At 35.6% G+C, this 15,683-nt stretch overlaps 1 protein-coding gene and 1 pseudogene across 1 annotated transcript; one reads left to right on the forward strand and one right to left on the reverse strand.

Annotated features, from left to right (window-relative positions):
* Positions 1–911: 911 nt before the first annotated feature.
* Positions 912–8,250, reverse strand: LOC138312732 (uncharacterized; annotated as a pseudogene).
* A 188-nt stretch (positions 8,251–8,438) lies between these two features.
* LOC138312737 (T-complex protein 1 subunit epsilon-like) lies at positions 8,439–15,665 on the forward strand (the record flags this gene model as incomplete). The annotated part of the gene is made up of 5 exons (XM_069253507.1): positions 8,439–8,683; positions 11,468–11,693; positions 12,013–12,211; positions 13,258–13,450; positions 15,516–15,665. Coding segments are annotated over exons 1-5 (867 nt in total), but the record flags the coding sequence as incomplete, so codon positions are not given.
* Between the last annotated feature and the right edge of the window lie 18 nt (positions 15,666–15,683).

Below are 15,683 nucleotides of genomic sequence, written 5' to 3' on the forward strand. Positions count from 1 at the left end.
CAAAACTCAAATTATGAACTTAGACTAAGCACACATCAAATGAGTTTTACAAGCCTTTACTGAGTTGTACATATAAAATTATTTCAAAAACTCATGATCAATTTTTGCTTTAACCTAGTTCAAATTATAAAACTCGGACTGTTTATATTTGTATCTTCTCACGTTCTATTATATTATTAATGTGTTACATTATAAACTTGTTAACTTGCTAGGCAACATTAAAAAATCAAATTTCCTCTACTTCTTGCTTAATAAAAAAAATCTAAAAAGGAGTTAATCTCGACAACCACGTTTTTCTAATCGGCTGTGAGTAGTATCGGTGTACACAACGCACACATAAAATTCGGGGCCACCTTTCCATCGTGCAAAATTATTTTAAAAGTATCCATTGAGTGTAATTTTAAGTAAACTAGCTTCTAAACATTGTAACTTAAAGGTAGAAATATTCTCATGAACAACATCAAAACTCATCTTAAAGCATGAATCTGACACATAATGAAAAAAAACAAACCAAGGTATTTTCACATAGGTTACCAGATATTAAAAAAAAAGTAACCTTATTACCATTTTTATTGATTACTTAGGCCATGTACGATTGTATTATCCCTTATTTCAACAAAACCTTTTAACTTCCATTCAAAGAAAACAGATCTATACAATTGGAAAAGTCTTATTCTTCAACCTCTAACGGTTTTAGAGAAGGAATATAACTATTTTCGGCTCCTGGTTTCTAAAACATATGTCTAGGAATTAAAATAAAATAATGAAAGAAAAATGACTTAATTCGTTTAAAAGAATCCTGTTATTGTTGTTTAATCAGCGCATCAGAAATTACTTACAGTTATTTTTATCTTCTTCGAACTCGCATTCCTTACACATCTCACTGATTCACCAATTATAATTGGAACTCTTCACTCCCTAAACACAATTGCGTGGAAATACGTGTAACGTGTTCCCTCGGATTTACGCGTACATTTCTGAACTTCAACTATATTTTTTTTCTTGATGGACTTTTCCAGGTACAAATTAGCGATAGCAGTTAGGAATTTAGCAAGAGAGTGTAACTCTCTGTTGGTAAGGCTCATCTCATTAACAAATCTACAAAGGAAAACAAAATCATATTATATCGGGTGAAAATACAAAAACAAGAAAAGGTTCTCTAAAATGCTTCTCCTTATCGTAATTACATTTTAGTTTAGCAGAACTCTGGGTGAGGACAGAAATACATCACATTTTTATAAAAGGTTTATCAGGTTCTCAAGACAACGAAGCCAAATACAATGGTCAAATTGTTGCGCAGGAAGGTTGTGTTCTGTCTTTGATAGTTAGATAGCTGGCTACGAAGCAACATCAAAAGGTAGAAAGATATACACAAAGCACCATTGAGAAATTTTAAAAGATTAAATGAGTACATCTGCGCAGTGGGGATTGGCATTGACACCGGTTTTGCTTGTCCTGGAACTTCGCTAATCTACAAATTGATAGGTATTGAGGCCCCATATACCTCCAATAGCTTTGTCTAAAGTGTAGAATAAGAATTGATGCTATTGTGCACTTATTACAGTATTTCTGGAGATTTTCTTTGATAAATCTCACTAACAGGTAAAAAAAATAAAGATCACCGATAATCAATCCCCGGGTATGTCACATTATATGCAACATGTGTTAGATTTTTATATTAAAACTAGCAATATTGGAGTCTAACTAGCAGATACAGACCTTGTTCTTGTCTCACTATTAACCGTGACATTTCTCTTTTACATTAGTACATGGCTCCGTCTGATGAGGTTCTCATTGTGGGTTAATCGCCATACATTGAGAGTTCTCCACCAACCCAACTGCGGAGGAGGTGAGTACAGTGGGATACGATATAATTCTATAGGTCGCTACAAATATAATAAACACATATGTAAGGTCTCAACAAACAGAAAATTTGAGAAGTGTTCGTTTTCAATCTATTGGATCTACACTGACCTAATGTGCTGTTTGGGTTCCATAAAATAGATCTCATTGGTACGTTAAGATAAGCATACTACATTATATATTGCCTATAAACATTTCGACAAAGTCACAACAAAAATTGGTTACCGGACATGCCTTAGGGTTATCTCCAGAAAGAATAACAAGTGAGGCGCGATATATCCAGGGTTATGACGTGCTCACAGTTTTTTTTTGTAAATAAATTATTTGTGATATTGCCACATTCTTTATTATTTATTTGATACTATAACATATACATATCCTTTATATTGCCATTTATTTTACATATTACATTTTTCACGATGTACTGTATTTATATGTTGAATGTTAATATAGTATAATTCAAAACTTTGTTGCTATTTGTTATCAAAGTGGGTCACTTGATCTGGTTTGAATGGAGAATAAAAACCGGTGCACAGTGGATTGACTGTACAGCTTTGAAAGTTGGGAGAGCACGTGCACCCTCTGTGTTGATAATTTTCAAAATGATTAGTCTCTGTACTTGGGACCCTACCAGTTGTCGTGAAGGTAACCAGTAGTCACGTCACATTTGAGTAAAATTAAATTGTTTTGCCTGATCTCATGAAACACATTATTCCACATAAACAAAACAACGCCATCATGAAATATTCGTCAGCAGCTCACCAGACATTCGGAAATCTTGCGACGCACTGGGTCCCAGTATGTTTTTTCTCCCCCGAAATGCATTTGGTTTTTGCGCTATGGTATAGTCAAAGGGTGGACAATACGACATTGAATGGTTATAACATTATGGAGTATCGAGGTATACGTATCATAGTAATTCGACCACGTGTTGTATGCCATGAGACATCAACATACTGCGTATACAAAAGTGGTCTCCTGTTTTTGAAGATATCTGTTCTAAATATCTATTTGTGGATCATTGTTACTTTGTTCTACTTTCTACTTCATAATGACCACCTTCTCACAGGATGAAGATTATGCCATTAGGTGGATGTGCTAAAAATACCAAGGATTAAGTTTAAGACAGATTTAAAAAATGAAATTAATGGTAAGGTTTTGTGAGGGCTAGGTGTTTTGAAAGCTTCGAGTTTGGTGATTTTACAAAATCATCGCCAAGTTGAACTTCAGGCGAAACCACAACTGGAGAAACATAAAGCTATGTCTGCATTCAACTATTAGACACATTTAGGAATTAGTATATGAAATTTAATATGATGCCTATTGGACATGTCATTGCTCTGGCAACATACTCAGAGATTTGATGGAGGAGTGCATTGGCGAGAGTTGAAACACCATTATCTGTTGTGTGTTACATTGTTGACATTCAATTGTGTTCTCGCGAGATACATTTGAGGAGCATAAAACGGAGAGATTACAACAGGTATTTTTGAGAGGATCAGGTGCCCACCATTTGAAGCTGGGCTACCACAGAAGTGATTCTACTTTAAGAAGAAGGGTGAAAGTTTCTCGATGGTTATGGTGGTTTCGAAGGATTAGGACTGAGGACAGACCCAGATAAAAGTACAGAAAGTTGTTGATTGGCCCAAACCAACTCGACGGCCGGGATGAGGCTGTCATAAATTTACTGGGGTTCTGTGTGTTACTACCGGTAAGTATTGTGGAAGGCTTCTCAGGTTCGTGAGAAACCACTTTAACTAATACCGAGTAGTTACCTACTCCTTACAAAGAAGACAAGGACACTCATCAAGAAGCCGGACAACGCTGAGGTTTAACCAACGTGGAGGAATGGGGTGGGGTAAGGAGCTATGGAAAACAGCCTTGTTTCAGACTCTGAAGAGAAGCTATTTCGTCATCACCACATGGTCTCGGATACCGCCATTATATGATTCACCTTTGAGGGACACGCAGTTGCCGCGGGCATGGTCTTGGAGCGATTATGTACCAGACAACAGAACGGTAAGACAGTCTTTTCATCTCATCAATTACCAGCTTCGAGGGTTGTACTCGAAATAACCGATGAAGAAATTATCCAGCACACACAAGTTGGAATTTATTGCTTGAAAGTGGGCTGTGACAGACAAGTTTTACAGATACCTGTACAGAGAGAAAGTTTACAGCGGTTACGACAGATTAGATCCCCATTTGACCTAACGTTTAGACCACTGGCTTAAGTTGTCTGACGGACTGGACAAGCCAGGAAAAACCAACACGGGTGTAGATGTCATGTCTAGTAGATTACCTCTTTCCAGTATGGAGTCAGACAATCATATCCAACTACATATGGGAGTGCTATTCTCGTTTAACTTCGGTGAAGGCATAGTTCCATTGTCTTGGATTAGAGACCGTGTCGATGCAGCTAGTACTCGATGACAACTCTTATGATTTCTGCGTTAAGGGTAATAGCGATCTGCCAGATTATGAACTGCTGTGTCAGAGACTGGAGAAAAGTCCTCAAGGTTGAATCCTGTACTACGCCATATGTATTGTCCTGCGTTTTTCAGTCGATTTCTGAAACTTGACAAAGAGACATTTATTTTGCGTTACTTCGATCTGTTCGTGAGGGGTTGCGGGAGGTATTTTTGTATATCACGGGATGCCTGACTGAAGATGGTGCTACAAGAAAAACAGGTGCGCGTGTTACCGCCTGCGTATCGGAAACACGCACCATATGACCCTTCACAAACTCCCGTTGGACACCCATCGGACGTAGAGACAGGACATTTGTCATGGGAGCCTGCCAGAAACGATTTATATATTATTTTGTCCAAAAACGAACATAACTACTATTCTTATTATCTACCGTACCGTCAAATTCACAATTTACAGACTTGCCTTATAAATTCCCCTTCAGAAAGACATTCATATGTATTATGTAAAAAAATAATGCCTCGATGTGAGAATTTTGATAATTAAGGTGGCCTTCAGATTTTGTATTGCCTAGTAGTTTAGCGATATCGAACAAGTATACGATAAAAATGCAAACAAACGTTTCTTTATATACCGGTTTGAAAAAAATACAATAATCATTTTACTTTGCTCCATTTCGTAGTAATAGGCACCAATTGTAGCTCTAACAAGACGACCATTTTCATGGTCCTAAAAGTCTCTATTTGAGCTACAATATTGCAGCTAGCTCCTATGCCAGCTTCCTATGCCAGCTTCCTAGAAGATCAACTAGAGTTACGGCACCCTCCTGTGTGGCAGCAGTCTGGAGAGTCTCAACTGACTGGATAGTCATGCGCAGAGTATTTACAGGGACTTGTAGACCAAGGGATACTCTTGCAGGATCGGGCATCTGACGCACTTGGGAATGTTGTGTATGGGGATGGTTTGTCTTAAATTTTTGTGGTTTTTTTTGTTGTGTTTTTTGTTCTTTATATTTAGCTTTTATTGAAACTTGTGGTGTAGTAGAACATTTTCATGGCAGTAGTGTCATGTGGATATTTGGTAGTATTTTCATTTTTTAGATTTTAAACTTCAACATGTGTTTTTTGTATTTTTTGCTATATATCAAATACACATATCAAAAGACAAGGTCGTCTTTTTCCTCAACATGGGGGAGTATGTAATCTAGGGTCATAATTTTATGGTAATTTGTCACTAATTTATGTAATAAATAAACGTGGTATGAAAATGTTGTTTTTGAAAGATGGAGTTGTTATTAACATAAAGTACTAATGTTGTCGTTTTATAGTAATGATCCATTTGTATCTGTGCCGTGCCATTGTTTAAACACTTGCAGTGAGCTTATTATATCGTATATTAAAATGCAGCAATGCTCTGTCGTATATGTGTATTTGTACCGGTATCTATGTTATGGCAGTATCCCCATCTAGTAGTGTTTCAAAAAAACTGTGACGGGACTTTTGTCCTGGGACAATGATGAAGTTGTGTCCTGAATGGTGTGTTGAGTCCTAGAGTGTCCAGTTATCAATAAGGATTTAATGGGATGTGAACTTTTTGGGTGTAGGGTGTGGAAGATTGGGTCGTTCCTATCCCTGTTCAGTAGTGGGAATGGTTCTATGTTGTTACATTCCTGATGGATCTATGGTAATAGTTTGTCGCCTCATGGATGAAAATTAGTAGGGTTCGTAGTGGATGTGTAATTGGGAGTTGGGAATACTGTGGAATAAAAAATGTTTGTTGGTAAGATTTGGGTTCAGGGTGGGTTTTCACATTTGAGAAGCGGAGGGGTAATGGGTTTATGTAATGGTATTATGGTTATGGGGTAAGTTCTGCGGATTGGCTATGTAAGGATCGGTGGTGTGACAGCGAGGCGTGGGCAGTTCTTTCTGGGGCCGTGTGGTGGGAGGGTTTGGGGCGCTGAATGATTATAGGTAATGGGGTCTTGGTGAACGGGGAGTGGGTCAAGGGGTAGGTCATTGAGTGTCATGATATAATTGTAAGATGTCGTGCTTTTACTATTGTTTTGATTTCTGCAATATTTAAGTTTTCTAGTATAATGTAGTGAATTGTAAAGGTGTTACTTGCACATGCATTCCCGTCTGTTCGAATGAATGCTGTGTGTTAGTAAAATTTGAATATTCAGATATGTTTTCTTATATATATATTTTTCAATAATGTTTTAAAATGGAATCAACATTTGAATCTGAACCCAGCGGGTATGTTGTTTTTCAACAAATTCCACCTGCTATATTAATTTTTTTTCCATTAAATGCATAATTTTTACAAGTTGTTTTTGGATGAATGATAATGCTACCTACATACATTACTGCTTAGCCTAATTAATTATTAAAAAAATGATGTTCGCTCAATTGACACCAATTTGTAAGCTGAGACTAGCTTGTGGAATTGTGGAAATGGAACAGGAGATATATATACAAATTGTTACTTATCCTCGTAATATTGAAGATACTGCACACATATATAAGTACCAGATACCGATAAAATAAATTCACAGGTTAAAAGGTTTCCATTGATTTAGAATATCACAGGGACTTACTGTCCATTCCTGTGAGTATCTTTTTTCAGATTTGTCAGAAAGATGGCTGAAATTTTGCTGGGTTGGTTTTTCCAGTACACATTGAGTCTTGACTTGAAGGTGTTTAGAGATGGTGAAGACACCACTTCCTCTGGTAGAGAATTCCAGATGTTGATAACTCTGTTGCTGAAGAAGTGGCCCAATTTTCTCAGTCTTATAGAGTTTTCTGGAGTGCTCCCAAGTTGAATTTCATCCAATTTCATCAAATAGTGAGTCTACGTTCAGTACATATATCCAAATGATTTAGAAATTTTATAAGTTTGGATGAATATCTGTCCGTTCTCTACATATTGAAGTGTTGGTAGACTCAGGCTCTTTAGGCGATCTTGGTGTGGAAGATGTTTTAAACACGGTACCCTTTTTGTTGCTTGTCTTTGTACGTTTTCAATGATGATCATGTCTTTGATCAGGTGTGATGAGGATACTGGTGTTGCATATTCTACAATTAGACAAATAAGGGATTTGTCAAGTGCCAGGATCAACATTTGAGGGCTCATATATGAGAAAGACCTAAACATTAAACCGATGATTTTGTTGGCCTTTGAGCTTGACAAGTTGGCATGAATTGAGAATTGCAGGTTTTGGTCACTGTTCACTCTTAAGTTCTTTTCTGACTCCACTTTTTGTGCTGGTGTTGTGATGCCATCTTGCCTTATAGTATAAACATGGATTCTCTGAGATCTGCCAATCTCCAGGTATTTACACTTGGATGTGTTTAGTTGCATGAGCCAGGTCTGTATCCGCATACACATTTGTTCTATGTTGTACTGCAAGTTTTGTCTTTCACCATTAGAGTTGATTTTGGAGTATACTGTTCAGTAGGCCTACTGTAATCGTCGTTTGAATAGTGCATAATTTGCACATAGTATACAACAATAAAAACAAATATTCAAAATGACATATGCTTACCTTTTGGATTTCTGATGTGTTTTGTTCTCATTCTCGTGTGTTCAACATACGATCCCACTGGTCCAGGACCATACCCAGACACTTGATTTATTGGAACGATTGATCGTCGTGGTGGATTCTTGTCTTGCAGTGGGGGGAGTGCAACGAAACCAAGTTGAGTTTTGGCCCTTTGTGGGTCGGCTTTAGCTCGCGCAGTCCCCTCTCTTATGGTATTTTGATAACCCAACTGGCTGAGTCCAAAGAATGCCATTGCTTAAATTCCACTGTATGTTAAACTTCGGGAAACAAAACTAAAATGCCATTGGAACACTCACGGCTGTCTGCTAAGCTTGAGTTGCTAGGCCACTTTTTGTTTACATCCGGTTAGAACTAACATATTTTAATATATGATTGCAAAATTAATAACGAAACGCCTTGATATGAAGCCAGTATAATTTGATTTATTTTATGCTCAAGAATCAAAATCAGTAAATAATTTTTTTTTTATAGTATATTAAATAGATATTTAGATGAGAAAAACACAATCTAATACACAAAAAAGGTAATGAATAAAACGAATTGTTCCATCAGTAATTTATTCCTAATTTTGTACAATGCCCGCAAACGAAGTCTCGCATTTTCTCACAAGGAACGGGAATACTGTCGACATTTATTCTTGTCTTGTCGATGGTTGTTGGGGTGCTTTCTAAATCCACTGTAATCTGCGTTATTTCGGGATAAAAAAATCCCCCTAAATACGACAGCGGAATGGCCGGATCCTTAGCATTTGACGAGTATGGCAGGCCATTTATCATTATCCGCGATCAAGACAGAAAAACGAGACTGACTGGAATTGAGGCCCACAAGGTAAACAAAACAGCATGACAATCACGTTTATCTCTATATTATAGATTTAACATATTTTTTTATAACAGAATGCGATAAACTGTCGCAGAAAATGTATATGAAAATAATCGAGTTAATTGCACGGTATTGCAAGTATTCACAATACTACATAGTACCAAGGCTATATATTCGTAGATGGTTCTGGAACCGGTATCATAATTTCTACCGAGGTACATTCTAGAATATTCTAGCATAAACCAGTGACTGTTTTTGCCTATAAACCTGTTTCGTTCATTTAATAATTCATTTATTTATGTCTAGAATGCAAATTTGATGCAAGTAACCAATTCATTGAGTTACTTCGCTTGTCATGTTTTGACAAGTCCCTGTATCAAAACATTTTTAGGCAAACGAGGTTGAACATGCAAGCCTCAGTGCTGAAAATGAAGTCGGGGTGGGGTTAGGTGCTGTTCGAGCATGTGTTTTAACATAAACATGTTGGGCACAACCCTGCATATGGGGAACAGTTACCCATTTGAGTAACAGTTACCGGTTTGAGTAATCAATAAGTTATCCAAATGAGGAATTCTGTGTAAGAAAATGCATGAATTTGTTTTATTTTTTTTTTCATCAAAAAAAGGTGTAATAATTTTGACATGGCACCATAACTAACATAATTTAGTTCTTATTAGTCAAATGGGACAAACTTCATTGTCTCAGAAGTTACAAACTATAATAGAAAGCAGGGAAAACCATGACATTTGTACTGAATTTTCCTGATGGCTATACACTGCAGTCAATGAATAGAATTTTATATTTCACCCACAGAAACATAGAGTCTTAGATCAGTTGTAAGGCTTTCTAAAAATTATGATGCCCTTTTTTGATAATAATTTTTGAAACAACATTGAGTTTTTTTTCCACAGAATTCCTCAATTGGTTAACTTATTGATTACTCAAACAGGTTAAAGACAGGTTGGGCATATGTAGATTTATTGCTATCATAGGGATATATAACTATGATAGCTATTTTATAGCCATACAAAACTAGTGAAAAACATTTCTGGAGATAAAGATGCTTGCGCTCAAAATTGATGCCTGAAACTTTAAGGGAATGTGTATATGGTTCATTTGAACAGTATGCAACCACTATTCAATTCGAAAAACAATAGAGCAGTAGTTAATTATACCTTATAAAAACGTCTTTAAAATATGTTTGAATGATCGTTATAAACAACCACTACAAGTTTCAGGAGTTGGTTTTGAGCGGAAGCATTTTAATCTTCAAAAAAATGTAATTGTTAACCATCAGTTTTGTATAGCTATATATCACACAATAGCAATAAATTTACATGTCCCCAACATGAAATGCCCAGTATGTGTACTAAAATACAATAAAGATATTTATATCGATGGACTTAAACAAGGTTACAACATGTAACAAATGCAAGATAGCAATCCGTGTGTAACCTATATTAACAATTAAGTATTCATTTCGCTGTTTTGCTGTCTGGTGTAGTGTTCGTCAACTAACATGTGATAATTAGGACAGTAATGGGAAACAACTTACAAGATGACCCAGTGCTACAAAACATGTAATAATACTATCTTAAAAAAAAGCTAGCAATTTATTAATTGATAATTTTATCGCTAATTTATGGTAATCTTTCATTCATGAGACTTCACATGCTATCTCACATAAATTTTAATTTGATTTAATTCTTATGATTTTCAGTCACATATTCTGGCTGCAAAAACTGTGTTGCTGGAGTATTGAAATCTTCTCTGGGTCCAAAGGGGTTAGATAAAATGATGGTTGGACCTGACGGAGATGTGGACAATCACAAATGATGGCGCTACAATCTTAAAACAGATGGATGTGGACTCACCAGATAGCAAAGCTGATGGTTCAGCTGTCACAATCCCAAGATGATGAGATAGGAGATGGTACCACAGGGGTTGTAGGTAAGATTCTGACTCTGCTTTGTCAATATGTACGTGGTAGTAGTTGGAAGTACACATACTTACTTGTTTTGTTACTTTTGTAGTATTGTTCCCAAACTTCACTTTTGTCTCAGCTATATATCTAGATCTACTGAGTGAAGGAAGTTCGATTTTATGTCATATATTTCATTTCTGTTTTGATTTCATTTATATGGTTCACACAATTAGGGCAAAATTTAAATTTATGTTAAAAGACAAAAACAAATTAATGTTTTATAGCGCAATTCTTCAACTGCATTGTTTAGTAACTTTTGTAAGGTTGAATGTTTGTGTACATTTCAAGTGCTGGTGCATTACTTTTTTATGCAATATGCTTTCTATTCGAAGTTTTCGAGGAGTTGGTTTTGAGCGGAAGCATTTTAATCTTCAAAAATGTTGTTAACCATCAGTTTTGTATAGCTATATATCACTATAATAGCAATAAATTTACATGTCCCCAACATGAAAGGCCCAGTATGTGTACTAAAATACAATAAAGATATTTATATCGATGGACTTAAACAAGGTTACAACATGTAACAAATGCAAGATTGCAATCCGTGTGTAACCTATATTAACAATTAAGTTTCATTTCGCTGTTTTGCTGTCTGGTGTAGTGTTCGTCAACTAACATGTGATAATTAGGACAGTAATGGGAAACAACTTACAAGATGACCCAGTGCTACAACATGTAATAATACTATCTTAAAAAAAGCAATTTATTAATTGATAATTTTATCCTAATTTATGGTAATCTTTCATTCATGAGACTTCACATGCTATCTCACATAAATTTTAATTTGATTTAATTCTTATTTTCAGTCACATATTCTGGCTGCAAAAACTGTTGCTGGAGTATTGAAATCTTCTCTGGGTCCAAAGGGGTTAGATAAAATGATGGTTGGACCTGACGGAGATGTGACAATCACAAATGATGGCGCTACAATCTTAAAACAGATGGATGTGGACCACCAGATAGCAAAGCTGATGGTTCAGCTGTCACAATCCCAAGATGATGAGATAGGAGATGGTACCACAGGGGTTGTAGGTAAGATTCTGACTCTGCTTTGTCAGATATGTACGTGGTAGTAGTTGGAAGTAACAGTACTTACTTGTTTTGTTACTTTTGTAGTATTGTTCCCAACTTCACTTTTGCCTCAGCTATATATCTAGATCTACTGAGTGAAGGAAGTTCGATTTTATGTCATATATTTCATTTCTGTTTTGATTTCATTTATATGGTTCACACAATTAGGGCAAAAATTTAAATTTATGTTAAAAGACAAAAACAAATTATGTTTTATAGCGCATTCTTCACTGCATTGTTTAGTAATCTTTTGTAAGGTTGATGTTTGTGTACATTTCAGTGCTTGCTGGAGCATTACTTGAACATGCTGAAAAGTTGCTGGACAGAGGAATCCACCCTATTCGAATCGCAGATGGTTATGAAATGGCTGCCAAGGTTGCTTTTGAACATCTTGGTACAATCAGTGAACAATTCAAGGCTGATCCTAAAAATAAAGAGCCACTTATTCAATTGGCAATGACAACTCTTGGTTCAAAAATGTAAGCTTATAAATATTACAGGACTGGGAAGTGATTTTTTTTTCTTATTATTTTGTAAAGAAATTGTTGCTACTGGATTTAAAGAGTTGTTGTTAAGGTAATGGTTAATGTTTTCATGAAAAATAATTTTACATCGATGAATAATGCATACCATATTTTCCCTATTAAGGGCGCCTCCTCTTATAAGGTCGCCCCCAGGTTTTTTGCTGGAAAAAATACAATTTTTGTGCCAGATTGTCACGATTTGTCTTTGCAGACGCTAATGAAATACAGTTTTACATCACTCTGATGCTTAACAGATATCCAATCAGCTTGTATAAACACCAAATTTATTGCATTGGGCAACTTAGGACATCTTTGCCAAGTATTTGCACATAGAAACAGCGAGAACGCCATGTTCAAAACATGTCACTTGAATGTCCCACACACGTGTAGAGATGATGAGATTGATGACTAACTGGCAACAACATTTTAATGATGTCTATACAGGTTTTATGAATACTTACTGTATATCTATTATAAAGGTTCCTAAATAACAGGAATATTATCATTTCTAAGCATTTTATTGTGTGCTCTTGTAGATATTTCCCAACGCCACAAAACGAAAATAGCGATCGAAAGCACCGTCCGCCATTTTGTGTACGCATGGTAAACAAACAGGCTAGCATGAAATGCAAAAAATCTGTGAAACAGACATATTTAACCAATGTTTCATACTTCTGTTACATACATTTCTTCATTGTTATGTAATTTCAATACTTACTTGACTTCAATACCTAAATTGGTTATAGTAAGTTTCAGAAAAATACGAAACTAAAAGCAAGATGACTATAGTCTGTTTCAGAAAAAAAAAACAACTAAAAATGGTCTCAAATAATGGCGCCCTCCTCGGCCATTTACCCGCGCCTGGCACCCTCATTGGAGAAAATATGGTATATATGATTGTGAATGGTAGTCTAGACACTCCTCATTTAGAACTTTATCAAGTTCTCTTTGAATCGATATAAAAATGTGTACATCATCAGAAAACTTAATTCATACCCCAGAGTCAACAGATGCCACAGACAGATGGCAGAAATTGCTGTAGATGCAATCTTGTCAGTGGCTGATTTTGAAAAGAAAGATGTCAATTTTGAGCTGATCAAGGTAGAAGGAAAAGTTGGTGGCAAGATGGAAGACACTATGCTGGTTAAAGGAGTCATTGTGGATAAAGATTTCAGTCATCCACAGATGCCAAAGGTATTACATAATTAAATCCTACTTGATATTTTGAACTTAATACTTTCCACTTTTGATACTATTGGATAAATTGTTAAAAATGTGGAAAATATAGCTTCATTTTCAGGGCATCCAGTTGATCCATGTCTTTAGCAGTTTCAGAAGTCGAATAACCATTTCTCGGAAACCTCGAGGGTCAAAACATTATAAAGATATCAATGTATGAAGGATATGGATGACATGCCCTCCTCCTTCTGAATCCCTGCGATGAAAGATGATATATTTCTATGTTAATTTTATTAAATCCATATTTAATTATAAGATATTTGTCCTTTGACTACTGGATGCCCCGAGTTTACTATAAGAAATAATTCAAGTTTTAATTTTTATCAAAGAATCATTATTAGGCCATTCCAATTTGATTTCTTGTTCTTCGGATTTTGGGATTTTAAAATAGGAGCGAGCGAGCGAAATTTTTTTAATTCTAAAAATATTTTGAAAGCGGGAAAAATTGGAGTGAGCGAATATTTTCACAGTGTTTTTTTTATTAGACTTTTATGTTTATTTCTTGAAATAACAATTACTATCAATAACAAGGTTTTTATGTTAAAATATGAGTTTTGCCGTTTTCTTCAGTGTTTTCAACATTCATAACTGTATCAAAGATGTAAAAAAAAAGAAAAGAAGTCTAATGTTAAGGTATTTGTGCAGCTATTGAACATATGCTATTACACAAAATGCTTTCAATGCATGGCATACATGTATTTCAATTTTAAGACAAATCTTTACAATTTTAACATTGAATTGCAATGTTTAATACCTAAAAGGAAATAGTCAAGAAAGTTTAACTTTTTGTCAATAATTTCAATAATTAATTTGCTGTTGACAGAGCTATCAGCAAAAACCAACAAACTAATAGAAACAATCAGGGATTAGCATTAATGGAAAATATTTTAAACCAATATAACCTCATCTGACATGTACATTCTTTCTTAGTTGTCAAATAATATTGTATGGAACTGACCATTTATTATTTATGATTTTCTCATGAAACGCAAACATACATATGACCTATCAACACAAAAATGAAGGCAAATGTATGTTATATTGTCGTAGAAAGTAACACTAAGTTTGGATCTCAGTAAAATGTGTAATTTACTACCGATGTTAATTTGATCGAATAGCAGACGAATCGTCACCTAGCTAGCTGTTACTAAGTCATGCAGTCAAAACATGTTTGCAGATGCAAACTATGTGGGCCACGTGTCAAATCTCACACTGGCCAGGTCTTAAGATATAAGGCAAATGATGTGTTAATTTATTAGGCTAGAGATTGCCTTCAAATAATGGACATGCTTGATTACCGTTATTCGTTCGTAAGTCGGCCAGTCAAATCACCTGTCATGGTCGCCATTTTTAGAGTGAGATCGAACGCAAAGTCTTTTAAAAGAGTTGCAGACATTGGCAAAAACAGACTGAAATCGGGACACGTCCTATTAAAAAGTATGCGTCCCTCAGTCTCTACCTCGCAGTACCACTCTGCACGTGGTAGCGGAAAAAAATTGACATTTCTGTTGTTGTAAAGGTTTGCAAGATGCTTGCGGGTTTGAAGACACAATGTACGAATAATTCAAACATCTGAGTGACCAGGAAATGGTGACTAGTAAAAATGAACCCTATGAAAATTGGCCCGGGTTCGTCAGATTCCCGGACAAAAAAATGAGGAGCGGGAAAAAAAATATTTTATTTTTATTTCATTTTCGGAAAATAGGAGCGGGAAATCCGACGAACGAGACATTAAATTGGAATGGCCTTACTATACATTTTTGATAAATGTATTGATCAAGACAATTTAGAAAAACAGACCTTGATGAGCACAGCGAATTTCTGTTAAGAGTTTCAATCTCTTACACAGATCAGACACTGTGCTAGATAAAGCTGCCACTCTGAACCATGGTCCCACAGTGTACTGTATATCTGTGTGTCTCTTTGATATGGGTGCTACAAACATGTTCTTGTCCTTGTTATTGTAAAGCTTTGCATTTTACATATATATATACATATATTGATATTTTGTTTTCTTCAGGAAGTTACAGATGCAAAATTAGCCATTCTCACATGTCCATTTGAGCCCCCAAAACCAAAGACAAAACATGGACTGGAAATTAAATCTGTAGAAGATTACCAGAAGCTTCGAGAGTACGAAGTCAAGAAGTTTGACACCATGGTCCAACAGGTCAGTATCAAAATGACT

This window comes from Argopecten irradians, unplaced genomic scaffold, assembly GCF_041381155.1.
Source record: "Argopecten irradians isolate NY unplaced genomic scaffold, Ai_NY scaffold_0451, whole genome shotgun sequence".
In the NCBI taxonomy this organism is placed as follows: domain Eukaryota; kingdom Metazoa; phylum Mollusca; class Bivalvia; order Pectinida; family Pectinidae; genus Argopecten; species Argopecten irradians.